The sequence below is a fragment of the Siniperca chuatsi genome, linkage group LG4, assembly GCF_020085105.1.
Source record: "Siniperca chuatsi isolate FFG_IHB_CAS linkage group LG4, ASM2008510v1, whole genome shotgun sequence".
In the NCBI taxonomy this organism is placed as follows: domain Eukaryota; kingdom Metazoa; phylum Chordata; class Actinopteri; order Centrarchiformes; family Sinipercidae; genus Siniperca; species Siniperca chuatsi.
Window position 1 is genome coordinate 17475533 of NC_058045.1, and position 17036 is coordinate 17492568.

At 41.1% G+C, this 17036-nt stretch overlaps 1 protein-coding gene across 3 annotated transcripts in view; it reads right to left on the bottom strand.

Annotated features, from left to right (window-relative positions):
* Positions 1 to 17036, bottom strand: part of slc1a2b (solute carrier family 1 member 2b) — a 31174-nt gene that overhangs the window by 10135 nt on the left and 4003 nt on the right. The window contains exons 1-3 of one of the 3 annotated variants that reach the window (XM_044193305.1): positions 5338 to 5613; positions 2392 to 2531; positions 252 to 404 (exon numbers count right to left, since the gene is read on the bottom strand). In XM_044193305.1, the coding sequence (XP_044049240.1) occupies positions 252 to 404; positions 2392 to 2531; positions 5338 to 5375 (331 nt within the window). In that variant the 5' untranslated portion in view covers positions 5376 to 5613. Of the gene's footprint in view, positions 1 to 251; positions 405 to 2391; positions 2532 to 5337; positions 5614 to 17036 lie in introns of those variants that run through there. The other 2 variants (XM_044193307.1, XM_044193306.1) reach the window with 2 other exon arrangements.

Below are 17036 nucleotides of genomic sequence, written 5' to 3' on the forward strand. Positions count from 1 at the left end.
AATCAGGATTACAGTAATAACATGGCTTTATCCTTGTGTCTGTCTTAAGCAGTCTCACAGCAGTGAAAGGCATGAAGGCAGATGAAGGATTTAGAGTTTATTTGCCTTGTAATCAAATTCAACTGTACATGAGCTGTATCAAATGTGTAAAGATACAATGCAATCACACCAGTAAAATGTCTAATTTATGCAATATTCTTAATAATTTATATTCTAATAATATAGTGTATAAGTGATCAATCACACTGCACCTGTGATTAAACTGGAGATGATGAGTGGCAGGATCAACATCTTCAGCATCCTCATCAGGATATCTCCAGGAAAAGCAATCACCATGATAATATCTGGGTGGATCGGGGAGGCAACACGAAGCAACATCCCTGATACAGCTCCCAAGATCACACCTGGAGTGCAAAGAGTGAGTGAGTGAAACTGTAAGAGTGTATAATGGCAAAATAGAAGAGAATAGGGAATGAAGTCAGATATCGAGAAGTGAGAGAAAAGAAAATCAGATATTACATTGGAATAAAATATTTTTTTAAATGAAAGCCATTTCTTATGGGTGTATTCTGTGCTAATGGGAAAAGCTTAGATATAATCTATGAAATAACAAATGAGCAATGATTTTCTCCTTAAAGAAGCCTTAATAACTGACCTCTACCTCTTATCAAATCAGTTGTTTGGAGCTGTACAACAGGCTGTCTGTTACATGCTTAAAGAGGATAGTGGGTTGAGCAGATAAAATGGAAACCTGTTAAGAGAGAGTAAAGCTCATGGAGGATTAAGATCTCTCTGAAGCAGAAGTGAGGAGGCAGCATGTCAGATTCCCTGGTGAAGCATCTGTAATCTCTGCAAACCCAAAATGTTTTCGAGGGTTTTTTTTCACTTTGTGGCAGGGCAAGTAGAGGAGGATAATACTAGGATTCAATAAAAGGAGAAAGAAAAAGTAGTTGACCCTAATCTCAGGTTTACCTTGTGCCTCACTGGGATATTTCTGCTATTCATTGGGTTCTCCTTACCTATCCTCTGGCCTCCATTCACTCTCTAGAAGCCTGAAAACAGTTGCATTTGAAAGATCAGGCCGCAAACAAAGCCGCTGTTGACCCTTGACATGTGTCTCTTCCAGTTAACAGTTCTTTTCCTGCCACACAGTGTTCCTGAAAGTAAAGATGACCTCTGTGTGCTCTATCCGCCATGCAGCCCAGCCTACCAGGCCCGGTAGTTGGCCTCTGTGTCTGTCCATCTCAGGCCAGACAAAACTCCAGCATCCCCCCCTGGGGCTGCACTTCCTCTGCTACCACACCACTGCCAAAGATCACACAGCCTCAGACGTTGTTTAATAACACACACTGGAATCAAAAGCCCTCCAGCATTTTGGTTTTTTTTTTGTTTTTTTGATAAATGTAAGCTGTGCTCTGTGCTTCAATCTATCCTCCAGTCTAGCAGCATCCTGTGGATTCTGCACACCCAATGCTTTTGGATGGCACTTGATTTCCTGTGCCTTCTCTTTGGCCTATTCGCAAGTTCCCATTCAGCCTCTTATCTGCCAAGTGACAGATGATCAATGATCATGCTGGCTCACTTGCTTTGCGAGAGTCCTGCCAAGTGGGGTGAGATGTACACATTACACATGCTCACACAAACACACATCCATGTAAGCAGGATACAGACAGACATGCACACCACATACATGGCTAAATAAAATATAAGCACACATATCTATAGATAGATAGATAGATAGATAGATAGATAGATAGATAGATAGATAGATAGATAGATAGATAGATAGATAGATAGATAGATAGATAGATAGATAGATAGATAGATAGATAGATAGATAGATAGATAGATAGATAGATAGATAGATAGATAGATAGATATGCATTTATACAATTTCACAGTCTAGGCTTAAAAAATGGTAAGGGGCCACATAGCTGTCAGACACAACGAAGTATAAAAGATATGTGTTGGTTAAACACAAATCTGATTTAAGACCTATAACCAGAAATTGCATCACTACTTTCGTGCCCTTTCCTCTTTTCATTAAATCTCCCCCTATGGTGCAGTGAGCCACTGCTATAATCACGATATTTTTCATGCACCACCAGAGGCTGTTTGGGTGTCCAGTGCTGCAGAGAGCTTTTGATAGCAACAGGTGGCATGGAGCTGGGGAAGGTCAGGACACCCAGTCATCCTACTGTCTGGTACACTGAGCAAGCACAGATGGCATCTCCTCTTCACATTACGAGCAAGCTGCATAATCGAGCTCTGAGTTAACACAACACTGAGCTCAGTGGTGGTCGGTGCCCATCTTTAGCACGCCCCGCTATTTATTAGGTCCTTAAGGAAGGAAGAAAGAAAGAAAAACACACCACTGATGAGGTGACTTACCGAGGACGGTGAGTGTGAGCAGAAGGTTCTTGAACAGCTTGGAGCAGATTTTGGCACATTTGGACTGAGGCCTGGCCTCAATTGGCTCCAGGTGACTCTCGTGCATCCTCACCTCAACTTGTTTAGGCATATTGTTGGCACTGTGACAGAGTGAAACAACAAATGAAACTGTTATTTATAAAGTGTAAAACCATCAAGCTGAACCCCTTCAAAAACACATACTTGGCCGCACAGCATTATATATATATATATATATATATAACTAGTAAATAATGAAACATGTTAAGCATTCAAGTGTGCTGCCATGCTGTCACTCCAACACTGTTCATGGTTACTAAAGCATCCAACAGATGGAAGCTGACTACAAGCTGCTGCTTGTAAAATTGCAGTCCTTTGGGGCAATACTTCAGACACATAGCATCTCAAGTCAGTTTATTAAAAACTCATACTGTGTACCTCTTAAGTATAGCATTTTGTTAGAGATTTATGTAAGTTCTGTCTTTTGATAAAATAGTAATTGTCTGTGGTTTTGTAAGAATTTACAGGCATGTCTACATTATGTAATTTGACTGACTGTAATAACTTTCAGGATAGGCTTATCATGCATAAAGAAATGGCATGAATGAAATATTCTGAACAAGTACTGTTACATGCACCACATTAACATACACAAAACAAGAAGCAGATTGGATTTCGAATACAAGCTACAAACACAGTTAAATTACGGATGCATTACGATTCATGTGTATGTTTTTTTAATGAATTACTGTATGAGGTGGTTCAGAGTGTAGACAACCAGACACAAAAATCCCCTTATGAGTGTCTATAGATATGCATTTAAGACAGCGATGAAAAAGTGAAGCAGATGCCAACTTGACGCTACAAAAGTTTGATGAATTACAGAGAGGAGGAGCAAACATATTGACTGTTAGGACACCCACTTATACATTCTCTCTCTCAGTTAAGATTGTGTGAGAGTAAATTTAGAAACATACAAAGCCTCAAATACAATTGTAGGAAGTGGAGGCTCAGTCACCCAGCCTAATTAATTGAATGAAAAGTGATTTCCCATTACAGACAGCACAGAGCAGTTTCCTGTCCCATCAAGGTGTGAATGAGTTTGTTAGTGAGAAGAGAGTCAGCTGTGTCTGTCATATGCCAGTTAGACCGGTTTTCAATAACTCAGAAAAAAGTGACTGAGAATGAGAAAGAAGAGGTGCAGTGGCTTTGTATTCATCGTCTCCTCAACAAGTTGCAGGAGTAATCTATCAAATTGTCTTGCTCGGTTTGACATTTTTTTTGTCTATGAGGAAAGAGTCTCTATGTTGCTATTCATCTCCAGTAAGCCCATGAAAATGTCTGCTGTGATGAATTACAAAGAAAAGCAAAGAAGAAATAATGTAACTCTGACCTTTCACCTCACCCCTGGGGTTCATGGCCAAAAACTCAGAAATGGAAGCCTCAGTGGGAAAGTAATTAATAGTCCACTATGAAGTCAGAACACCTCATAGATATTAATCGTGTTGGCTGTCAAGTCTTTTTCAAAGCTGACACTTGATCAAAGTCAAGACAGAGAGCTCAAATCAATAGGCTGCATCTAAAAGTTCCTCGCAACCAAAAGACTCTTTATGGTGTTATTGTTATTGTCACTAATAATTCCACATGAACGCACATACAGACTCACACATTTACACACACCTCCCCCAGCTTTGTGTACTGCTGCGTTGTAAACTTGGCTATAGGAAGACCACCTGGTCAGCTTCCAGGCACACAGATGGACAAGTCCTATCTCCTCTTATTAATTTCAAAGTGAAGTGTAAAATACAGAAAATGCATGCAAACAGCAGGCAAACAGTAGCCACCATTACACTCTAGCTCTGCGTTACTTCATGCATAGATAAAAGCTGGATGAATAAATAAGCCCAGAAATAAAATGCTGAAAAATTAGCATCACCATGTAATCCCATTCCAGTGATGAGTGCTGTTAATTGAATTTTCACCCTTTCCTCTCCCTTTCATTATTTTTAGCTCTAAGAGAGAGAGAGGAAGCAGACGTTGGACGTCACCGAGGTCGGATATTATTCTGCCATGATCCTCTCATTAGCGCTCTCTCACCAAGTCGGAGACAGATGAGAGAGAGGGCTTGTGCGACCCAATGATAGATGAAAATGAAAATGTATAGCAATGAGTAATCAATTACAGTGGAGAACTATCATTTCACAACAATAGGAAATAACAATGTGTCATTAATGTTACAGAAACATTTTCCTGGATGAAAAATTCTGGGTAACTGCTGTACATAATTTTAGCTTTCATTAACATGACATGAGCATAGAATTAATTCTCTCTGCCCTACAGACAAATTCTGAGATATTAAGCTTCAACGTTTTCAGCATCCATTGACTTAAATGGATCTGAGCTGCTTCTTTTAGAAACTGTTAAGCGCCACTCATAAAGTAGGTTTCTATGAGCAAAAAGTCCAACAGAAAATCCTAATTCAAAAGTCATGGCATTCACATACGCACGCACACATACACACTTTCTTCTCCTCAGCCTCTAAGAGGATCATTTTATGAACCGGTTAATCTTGGCCGAGGGCCTAGTCAGATTAATTGCATTACAAGACCGTAAAGCCATGAAGAATTAATCAAGGTTTTACTAAAACAACACCAGATGTCAACCCAGGTGTCATACAATCTAAACTGAAAGATATTCAAATTCTCCAAAATTATAATTCCTATTGATTTATGCACTACAGAAATTAGAGAAGTTTCCTCATATTTTCTGCTGATGCACTTTAAAAAACAACTTTTAACTTCGACAAAAAAAAAATCAATTGCTTGAGTGTTACTGACTCATTAAGTGACTAAAGTGAATGAGCAAAGAAAGTACATGGAGTAGAACTATATTATTCCCATAACTTTATATGGGATGCATAGTACTTACTTCATTTCTGGTGGAGTTGAGGTAAGTGCTATATACATTGACCAAGATCAAACCTCCAGCCTTTGGTATTTAAGGGTGTAGGATCACAACTGCTCCATCCAAAAATTTTGCCAAATGTCAGTAGATAAGGTCCCAGATGCAGCCGGCGGCTGAAAACACCAGAGCTCTGCTGACAGCTAGCAGCTCTCAGCTGTCCACCAGTTCTTCCAAAGCATCCAGAGAGGAGCAAGTCAACACAGCCCAGACGACAGACCCAGTCACAGCCACAGTAACCTGAATTGCCCCATCCTGATGTCTGCAAACCCCCCTCAGCCCCCACCCCCTGACTCCACCACCTCCACCACCTACAGCCAGCTACACACCAAGACACACACACAGAGCATGTACACATACAACAAACCTAGAAATAAATAAATAAATAAATAAAAAGAAGAAGTGGAGGGAGGAGTCAATATCTGAGTTTAAGAGTCAAATCCCTGAGGGAACCACCATTACTTGGACGCTGTAATCTCCCCAGGCATGCTCGCAGACTCATCCAGCTACATGGGATAGCGAGGAAAAGGCCAGGCTGCTAGAGATGAGCATGATGATGCCTGCTAAAGGCACGCTGCAGACAATAGTGCTTTGTGAGTAGCCCTTTTGCTGAGAGGGGAATAAACGACATAGGAATGACAGATGGAAGATTTAATGTCCATAATGTTGCCATTTTGGGGCTTTGAGGTCATCCTGATGGACAGCAGATGAGAGGTTAATATATAGTTACACTACAACTTAATATGTCACTGTGTGTTGAGCCACAGTTGTCCAAGAGCATATACGATGAGGTATACTTAGAGCTCTGTAAATGGTTATGTACACAAACCATTACACAAATCAAATCATTAGATTCAAAGATATAATAGATATATATAATGTCCTCAATAACCTAAAAAAAACGTATTTAAAAAGGGAAGATAGCCACAAAATATCTATCTTTAAAGATACTGGCAAAATAAAGTCCACACATTCAAGTCACACACACTCCAACTTATAGATTTACATATCCTCACTATTTAATAAAAACTCAAAAGCGCTGAACTCCAAAGCACAAATGACCAACATGATTCATGTGAGGATGGTGTCATGCTGATTTCCCTCTAGTCTCCCAGCAGCATGGGACTTCACATCGTATTGAGCAGTATCACATTATTCTAATTAGGGAAATGTGTTGGAAAGCTTTTTCCTCTTCAAACAAATGACCAACTGCACAACAAAGCCAGAGGAAACCCATCTCTATCGGCAAAGGTTGTGTCATGAGAAATCACTCATCCTAAATCCCTTGACATGTCATACTCATTCAAAGGGCCCTCTCAGGGAAGAGGGAGCATTTTTTTGGATGGGAGAGAGAGAGTAGGACAGAGATGAAGGGGTTACAGGGGGGAGTAAGAGGGACACTAGGGGAGAAGGGGGTACTGGGGTCACACCAGCACCTCTCAGCCAAAAGAGGGGCCTGTGAGGGGAAGGCTGAGGCAGCCATCCCTGCTCTTGGCTGGTACCATGTGAAGCTCTCTGCTTCCTCTCTCTTCCTTCTAAGGGGCTTTGTTTCACACGCAAACAGTGTGGCCCCAACTCGCCCGGCCAAGCACTGCATCCAAACTGGCAGGGTCGAGAAAAGAAGGGAGGGGGTGTAAGGGTATAGCGTGGGGGGGGGGTGCCAGTTCTTTCAGGCCACTGATGTCATGCCTGTGCCCACCGTGGGAGAGCAGCGGAGGGACCAAGGCGCCCCTTTCTCTTTCCCCCTCCACAGTCTCTTTTTCCAGGATGAATGAATCTTTCAGAAGTGGCAGCCCATTGTGTCCCATAATCGACGGCGATTATCCCAATTTTATGCTGCCTTCCCAGTGCGAGGAGGTTCCCTGAGTGCTGGCATTGAGGACCGCTGCGATGCAGCAAAGACCACGAGGGGTTGTCCTAGCAACACTCTGTAGCTTAGAGAAAAGGGGATGAAGGGAAAGAGGAAGCTCACAGCCACACACACGCACCCAGCATACAAACACATAGCCTGGACACATATAACCATATAAACATGAGGTACGGCTTGAAAGATCAGCAAATGCATAGACACATTATATCTTTACCTCACCAAAGAAAATTTCATTTCATAGACAAAGAAGCAATGAAGTATTCAATCACTTTTAAAAACGTCACAGGACATTTTTAAATAGAGCCTCTTTGGTATCCGTGCTGCATAATTAATGAGCTACTGTCACACACTTTGCCATACAATGCCACATCCACAACATGTGCTTACATAATAATTAAGTTTGCACTAGTGGCCGGTTGTGTGGTTATACTTGTCTAACTCAGGTTGTTGGGATCCATGTGATAGCACAGCGGAAGATCTAAATGAGAATACAAGTTTCCCACTGCTCTCTCGGGGGGCCCGATGCCCATTCTCATGACTGGAGCATCACAATATACTGTGAGGTAAAGACAACTGGAGCTGGGCCAGGCTCCGGATATATCTGGCCCCTCTGGGCCTCACAGCCACTTGCCATGCAGTGGGAAGAAATGGGCTCACACATACTAGCTGCCTAGGAGCTGTGAAAAGTCCCCCCCCCCCCAAAATGAAGCTTTCAGCAAACACTTCAGGTTGTGCTGTGCATAGGAAGTGGGAGATAAATTCCAGCATCTGTAGAAAGGGAAGCTTTGTCACTCTCAATTATGTATCCCTAGATGGTTGTTGGGATGAATGCATTCATTGATAGACAGTGATAGAGAAATGTCTGGACTGTCATGCAAATTCCATTAGCAGTGTAATCTACTGTTCTTCAGTACCTCTACAAAACACAAAATACCCTCTACGCGTGCTGCTTGCTAGGAAACAATATCTCCTATAAGTAGTCCCTGGAGTGAGAATACAGTGTGATCAAAGCTGCACATTGAATGAAGCAGATTTTTGTTGATATTCACTCAAGTCAATCCCATGCTGTCAGTCACTGTCTTTGGACTGATGAAATAGCTAATCAATGAATGGAGAGCAAATAACATACTACCAAACAATGTGCCCATTTACAGTTCACTTTTATTAGAATGAATGAGTAAATTTGTAATGTTTTACTTAACTAGTGTAGATCAGATTTTTTGCTTTAATAGAGCAGAACAAAGGAAATATTAACAGTTATTAATGCATATTGTTAGTAATATATTGTATATATTGGAGTTTGGTTATTTTATGGGAATGAAAAACACTCTGTTATGATATTATGATATGTCTACAGAATCAGGCCACTTACAGCCATCAACAACAATTTAACAAAAACTAATGCTTTTTGCTACAAGATAGTATTTTGAATTGATAGGTAAAATTGCTTATATGGGTGAAGATACTTACAGAGTGTGCAGCTTACTTTCTTACAAATTGTGCCATTCAATTCTACATTTCATATTTGTATTTTAGTTGCTGTTGGAAATACTTTATTCTAACTATGCATTATGTACTATTGACCTGTTCAATACCTCATTTTTTTAGTGATTATTAATGGCTACCATGAATGTGTTTGGGCAGTGTCGTCTTGAAGGGTTAACCCTTCCAAACAGATATGGGGTAGCAGGGCAGGCATTCAGTACCATGGTCAGTGACACAGCCTCAGGCCTCAGCTCAGGTTGACCTAAGGCTGTAGTGCTGAAGAAGCTGTTTTTACCACAACTGATCCTAGGTGATAGTATGCAGCATTCCAGCATTGAAGCTACCAATAGCCCTCACAAGTCATACATACCACTTGTGTCAAATGATTAGCATGTAACACTATGCTACAAACTATATGGAGATTTCACAGGAATCCACACACATACATCGACCTCTGGGAGCAAAATCTTCCTTATTTGGCAGATTTCTGGGTTTTTCTATAACAGTTCTACTAAAGAAAACAAATCACTGTCCATCATGCTAAGCAATTTGCAAACTGCTTCATACATTGTATGCAACAGCTGTAACACTGTTACTCCTGTTCTTATGCTTTCATCACAATTTACATTTTTACCATTCTATTTTGCAATCAGGGTGCATCAGCATCCTGGCAATGCATGATTGAACCGTACTGTACGTGCCTGTCCCTCAGCATCCTCTAAGGTTTCCCTTTGTTTGGCACAACTCTTTGTGTCCATAATGAGGCAGTCATCAGAGAGAGCCTCTGGGAATCCTGAGGCTAATGTTGTAGTTTGCACAAGTCTCTCAGATGTGGTCAGTGCCACTGTATTTATGTGCTGATAGCCCGTTAAGGTGGGGAGTGGTGGGACTGAATCGGGTGATTCCCATTCATCTGAATAAAATCTGCAGAGAGACTTAGTTTGATGGCATCTAATCCAACCACAACCCAACCACACAGCCGGATCTACAGTTGGGCACTCAAAAATAATCAAATATTTGTCCCCACATTTCTTTCCCTCTCCACCTCTGTCTTTGGGTCTCATTTCTCTTTTGTTTTTGTTGAATTCAAAGTGAACAACTTCCAAACTCTCTGGCATTCGTCTTACATGTCTCAGCTTATGTAACTCTTATGTAAATCTTTCCTCATCATGTTCTAGGAGTCTTAACTGTGATAATATGTTTTTAGTGGTGTCCTTCAAAGCTGCAACCAAACAGATTGTGTTACTGCCCGTCCAGTATCCCCAATCCCCAGCCCCCGTCTTTTGCCTGAAGCTGCACAGATCAGCGGAGAAAAGAAGATCATCCATAGTCATGTGAGATTTTCATGCTGTACTTCCCCACAACCTCCTCTATCAGATGAGGGGTTACACACCTATTGCAGACACACTCATCTCACATCTCTTTCCTCCTATATAGCTGCTCCTGTGTTCATGCCGGCTGCATATGGAGCGATGCTACTATTATTAGCAAAGGCGCATCTGTTTAACAGAGCTGGCAATATAGCACCATGCAGCTTTTGATGGCCTTCGTCCGATCCCCACAGGAGCTCATTAAATTCGCCAGTAAGGCAGGACCACCCCACCCCCTACTACAACCACCGCTATGGTATACCCGCTACATTGCTGAGAGGGAGATGACAGAGGCGGAGAAAGAGAGAGAGAGCGAGGCATATAGTAGAGAGAGGGAAGGGTGGGAGGGGTGCCATATAAAGATAGATGTGTAACAATGTATGGGGGAAGGGTGAAGGAAAAAGGGGGAGGGTGGAAAAGAGAAGGTGTGGCTGGTGAAGGTAAGTATGGAGACAAAGGAATGGAATTGCAAACAGATGAGAAAATAAGTGAAATTGGTGAGGAAGAGTTGGACGAAGGTCAGATTAAAGCAATCAATTGAAGTGGAGGATGAGATGGAGCATGTTTCTACATATACAGTTTAGGAAGGGCTTCTGTGTTATCAGGTTATCTGTGGATACATGAAGAGCTGACATCTGTGCTGGGCAGCTGTCCCTGTGAAATGGGATTACTGCACAAATCACGTTTCATACATCACTAGACTCACCTGCCACACTTGCACTTTAAATATATGTAGACGATACTTACACTTACTCTCACTGTCTAACCTCCCTTTCGCTCACATTTGTGGGAGTACAACATGTAAACATGTGTACATGTAAATGCAAGCACGCACACACAAAATATTGCACTGTTGTCTGTGGTCATAAGTCTCAGTTGGTCCAGTCCTGTGGTATCCGAAACGAGGTGAGGGGGTTACAGTCTCACTCAGGATTTGCCAATAAGAGGACTAAGGAGGATGGATGTTCTCTCACTAATTAAACACATGAGTCTAAAGGGACTAAGCACAGCCTGCAGCAGTGGCCATGCCCCGCTCTCCTCACACCACCCTGCAGTGATGACAGAAAGGGCATTCCTGCACACACACACGCACACACACACACGTTTGTTTCACTATCCCTGTGTTTGTAACCTGTACCCTAAAAAGTCCCCATGGGTTAATGTGCATTCAGGTTAAAGTCCTCAGCAGGATATAAGAACCTGAAATACAAACACACACACACACAGCTCATTATATCAACCAGCTAGGCTGTACTATCACACACATACACGCACACGCACACACACACACACACACACACACGCACGCACACAATTCTAGCACATGACTCAACAAATCCTAAAGGCTGATATTTTGGCTGGAGGCCAAGTTAGGTCATGTCTAGAGCAAGATAAGCGAAATCTCATATGGTTAATAAAATGCTAAAGTCAATCAAATGAACTTAAAATGTACTAATAAGATAATTCTTACTTCTAAGGGTAGCCAAATAAATTCATGGGAAAGCCACCTTTTAGAGTTTTCAGGTTCATACTTGCAGGTAACCATTTAAGTATCATGCCAACAAATGTGCCATATTCAGTACACTTCATCTTAAACAAAAGCACTAAAAGTATGGTAGCTGTATACTGTAGGTCTAATTGCACTGGCTGCTCTCTATACAACCAACAGAAATTCCTAGACATACATTAGAACTAATGTCACACAGTATTGCTTGGTTTAAATGGCTCTAGTGCTTTTGGGATATGTGCCATATGGTATCTACTGGCTGGATGTCATGCTATGCTTATTACTGTAAACAGAAGTTGAAACACATGTAGACATGGGCTACGAAGATGTTATTGTACACATGATGATTATCTAGTATGATCATTATCTAGTTGAAAAGAGGTTTTTGATACAAATACTCCCTATATGTATTGTGTTATTTTTCTAATTGCAACACTGTATGTCTGTGTATCTGTAAGGATAACCAGAATACAACGGGGAAGCATATCAGGAAAGCAGGGAAGTGTGATGGAGCTGTCAGTCTCTCACCCTCTCTGTCTCATTATGTGTGTGTGCCTTATCTTCAGTATGTATCTCTCTTCATCACACTCTCTTTCACTGTCTCTCCCTCCTTTTGTTTTTCTTTCTCCTTCTCTTTAACACACACATATATAACAAAATCATTGTTATCACAGCATACTGTGTCAACTAAAAGAGTGCCTTCATCTGCTATGCATGTCTGACAGACAACATATTTTCAGCAGAGGTAGATATCTGGAACCGTACACTTGTTTCTAGTCACCAAAGTACATAGTATACTAAATACATGTGCCGTAAGAAAACCTGGTGTGAACCTGAGTGTTTTAGTGCAGCAAACAGAATTTTAATCAACAAATTCAATGATGCGTTACATGAAAATATCATAAAATAAATTGGCTGAAAGGGATCCAAGAAGGTTTGTCTTTAAACAGAAAAGCAAAACTTCAGTCTGTGCTGTAAGTTTAAGTGTGACTTCAGGCCTCTAACACTGCAAGCCTGCTTTCCTTTCAGGACCACTTCACTGACACTGTTCTTTAAGATCCACACCTATACATCTGAACCGGGAGTGATTTTCTCATATCTCTTAAATACTGTGAAAATGAGAGCTAACCATTGCCTATTACTGACTGGTGTTACACATGAAAAGCCACAAAGGGATCCCTGCTGCAGTCAGTTAATTGTTTTTCTTTCCACATCATTATTCGCTGCATACTTTGTCAAACTATGTAAATATTTCTTTAGTCACACGTAGCAATGGAATGCCATTGAGAATGAATGTGCTGGCTTGGGATTTTTCCACCGCCTAATTATGACAGCCTGCCTATAGTCACAAACAATCATTATCAGAACCTCTGGGCAAAAGGATTTTTAACATATTTCCACTGTTTGATCCCAGTCACAGTCAAATCCCAAGAGCCTGCTCAGAGGACGATAAACCCCCTTCAGTCGAGATTTAAGGAATACAACACACATTCCCCCAAAATCCTGGTTCACTGTAATCCTCATACTATAAGAGGAACCAGGATTCCCAGTGATGTTGGATTCAGTACAGTGTGTAGTATGTAAAACTTAATACTTTAATATACTTTAATTATACTTTTTAACTTTATTATACAAGATAGTTCTAAATTAATTTAACTTGACATTTAAGCTGGACAAGATTAATGATATTTTCAGACAGACAGATAGATAGATAGATAGATAGATAGATAGATAGATAGATAGATAGATAGATAGATAGATAGATAGATAGATAGATAGATAGATAGATAGATAGATAGATAGATAGATAGATAGATAGATAGATACAGCTCCTAATTAACCAGTGCATAATGTGGTGAGCCAAAACCCTCTAACAAAACCCTCTCTGTGTTCATCAGCCATTGAGGCAAGCCGCTCTTGGAACACGCCACCCCTACTAAAATAATTGGCCACTTTACAGGCCTCCAAGTTAGTTCACAGAATCTAGAGCTGGGAAACCGCTAGCACAGGGTTCATGGGGAGGAGGGGCAATTTAATTGTTTCCTTCGTTTTTGTTTTTGTAAACCCCCCCCTCCTCTTTTAGTTCTGAAAAGGGGGCTAACAAACATGCAATGAAGGGGATTGTTGTGTGTTCCGTTGGACAAGTGGGTGAGGTAAACAAAACTAGACTGTACGGTCTATCAGCTGGGCTCGTCGGGATGGGATAGGCTGAGCAGTGGGGAGCAGCACACATATGCAGAGGGAGGATTGGTCGGGGATCTGTGGAGTAGGAAGGGTGAGGGCCATTTTGGGAGAGAGGGGGGTAGAAGGGGTGAGGGTAAAGGGTCCTGTGGAAGAGAGAGCAAAAGGGGTTTATTCCGGAAGAGGTGTTGGGAGGTGGACATGTGTGCTGGGCATTGTATTTGGTGCTGAAGTTCTCATGCATGTCCGGTTTTGGCTCCCTAAAATGTCCAAAAGTGATGGAGCTCTCCGCGATTAAGCGGACAAGTGGAAGCTCTGCTCTGCGCTCCCACAGCTCAGGCTATTTACACACTCAAGAGGAACATTAATGCCAGCCGATCCCCCAGAGCTGAACAAAGAAGCACACAGACCTGCCTCAGACGCCCATTACGCACTTAATTGAGGATTTGTGGAATATTAAAAAGGGCAAAGGAAGAGGAAGGTGGGTGAGAAGGGGAGGTGTAGAGTGTGAAGTGGGAAATGAGACTAATTTTACTTAAATTTGAACATTATTTTTAGTTTCTTGTTATATTTTTGTGTGTTCCCGGTCACATCAGACCTCGGCTGATGGCAGGAGGATCAAATGTGAAAATGATATCTAGCTATATTTTTGTCACCATATGGAAACTTTAGGCATCATCAAATCCTTTTTTTTCTATTCATCCTCTTTATTCCCCATTCGCTGATCCTCCCATTATCCTCATTATGAAACTGTCATAAAAACTTTAAGAGGGATATGAAGAGAAAAGTAGCTAGAGCAACTCCTACAGGATACAAGTGATTTTTCAAAAAGCTCGAAAGAAGTTAAACTATTTATATTAACATATTTTGAATGCTCTTTTGATTCTATAAGGTCACATGGTCCAGTATTTGAAACTTTGAAAACTTAAGTCAAACACTTAACACATAATATATTGAATCTCTCTCTTAAATTCAAGTGAAAGTAAACTAACTTACTGCTGTTTTAGCTTATATTGAAATATTATTGTCTGTGTGTTGAGGCATAAGGTTCACAGAGCAATGGCATAAACAAAGGTAGCTCCATCTGATAACCAGTGTGAATCTGTCAGACTGCATCTGATGACAATTGTTCAGATGAAGTCTTCTATTTGTTTTGAACAAATCAATTTATGTGCTTTAATTCTGATTCTTTTGTTGCCGCACAATGGAATGATTGTTCTCAGTAGCATGGTCTTTGGTGCCAAGAGAAAAACAAAACTAGACCCCCCTCTGTTCACCCCCTCTTCCCTTTACCAATCACTCTCAGAGCAATTTTCGTGACTCCCCCTGCTGACCTGAATTCCGATGTAGCAGGTGCCAATGGGATGTGGGTAGTTTGGAGTTTTTGGGGAGGAGGACAGTGGCAGTGGTGAAGTTGTGGGTGGGATGAGGCCTTCACTTTACCACAGTAAACACTGACTCAATCCCCTCTGGGGCCCCTCACCCAGTATGTAAATGTTAATGTGCGATGTTAATTCTGTTGAATCCGAGCCCTTTTGAAAAGAAGGAATGAAAACTACAGATTTAATCATTTAAATTGGAGCGGATACAGCCACTATTGACCAGATCCAGTCAGTCCACTTGTGAGAGGAACTTGTATGCATATTGACTATGTATTTAAGGATGTGTTGGCCTAAACTTCTAACCTTAGTTATCAACTTTGGTGGAACTTTCTTCACCTTGTGGACTTGGTAGGCTATTAGTAAACATGTGTGGGCTACTCTGACCATGACTTTTGACCTGTGTCTACCAGGTGAGACCAAACGAAAAATGTCCACATGGTCTTTGTATTGGCTACACAGCCATTTGTAATCTCTAAATGTTTTACTTTTTTACACACAGTGCACTAAAAATTACCAGAAAGTTGAAATTACATCTAATTACAATAAGATTTAAATTCAGAATCAGATATTTGAAGTCGCAACAAATGTAAAGCAATCTGACTGCTTGCAAAGCACAGAGATGATAAATCACAACAGAAAATTATGTATATTTTGTTTTTGGCTCATTGTTGTCTTTCTAATTATTTACCATATTTTAATATATAGAGGTTATTTGGCTCTTGAATTGTAAATCTTTGACACTTTAGGGTAGGCTATATTTTGCAATTAAGTTAATTGCACTATTTGTTGTAATGGTAATAGAGTTAACTCAACTCTTCATCTGTATTCACTGTATTTTTGCCACATGACAATATACATGCGTGATCATTCTCAGACCAAATACAAGCTGTATGGAACTGAAAATGTAATTAATCTTTTCTACATACAAGGTTTATGAATGAGCAGCTACTAAAAGGCAGCTCCCTAGGAGAGAATTGTTTAAGTGTTCATTAATTGATAAACACACATAGTTCCACTTTTGGAGGTTGTGTTCCATCCCTTACACATCGACACACATTATACAGGCAGTTTAATGATCGCTCCTGTCTCATAGCGAAACTGAAGAAATGCCTTGACCAAGGCAAGTGGAGATGTATAGTTTTGCCGCCCAGCACCAGACTCGCTAGCGAATGCCTCTGTTTCTGTTCCTGTGCAGTCATACAGAAGTGACGGGAACCAGGCTGTTTGTTTGGTCAACCCATGAGAAAGGCCTCATTCTGTTCTGCTCTCTGAGAACTGAAACGCTGATTCTATAGTCAAGACTGCAAGAGCCAAAGAAAAAGAAAAGGAGCATGAATCCCACATATTAGGAAGATTCATGATGAGGCGATGAATCACAATTCAAAGCTCGAAAAGCAAAGAGCGGGCAAAGGACTACAGGGAAAATCAAGTGCAGAAACAAATGAAACTGGATGATATTAACGTAATTAGGAAGGACTGAAATGAAAGAAACAGCTAAGGGAGGAGAAAGAGGAGTATTGAGAAAGTGAGAAAAAGAGAGACAGAGATAGACGAGCATGAGGGTGGTAAAGAATGAAAAGGATGGATGGTACTTTGGCAGCTTCAGCGTGTTCCCAGGAGGATTACTCAAGCACTAGATGCCAGAGACTACCAGCTAGACAACATAGAAGCTCCATGACTGGGCACACAACCACACACATACACAACTTGGTGGATGCCCCCTCCCGCCCTGTATACTGGTGTCTATTTCACCTGTTTCCTCTCCTCCCTCTTTTTTCCAGTTCTACCGACCTTTTCTCTTTCTTTTTCTTTCATTCCTCTACTCTTCCCAGCTTGTTCCCCGCCTCCCTTTTCTCACTCTCTATCTTTCT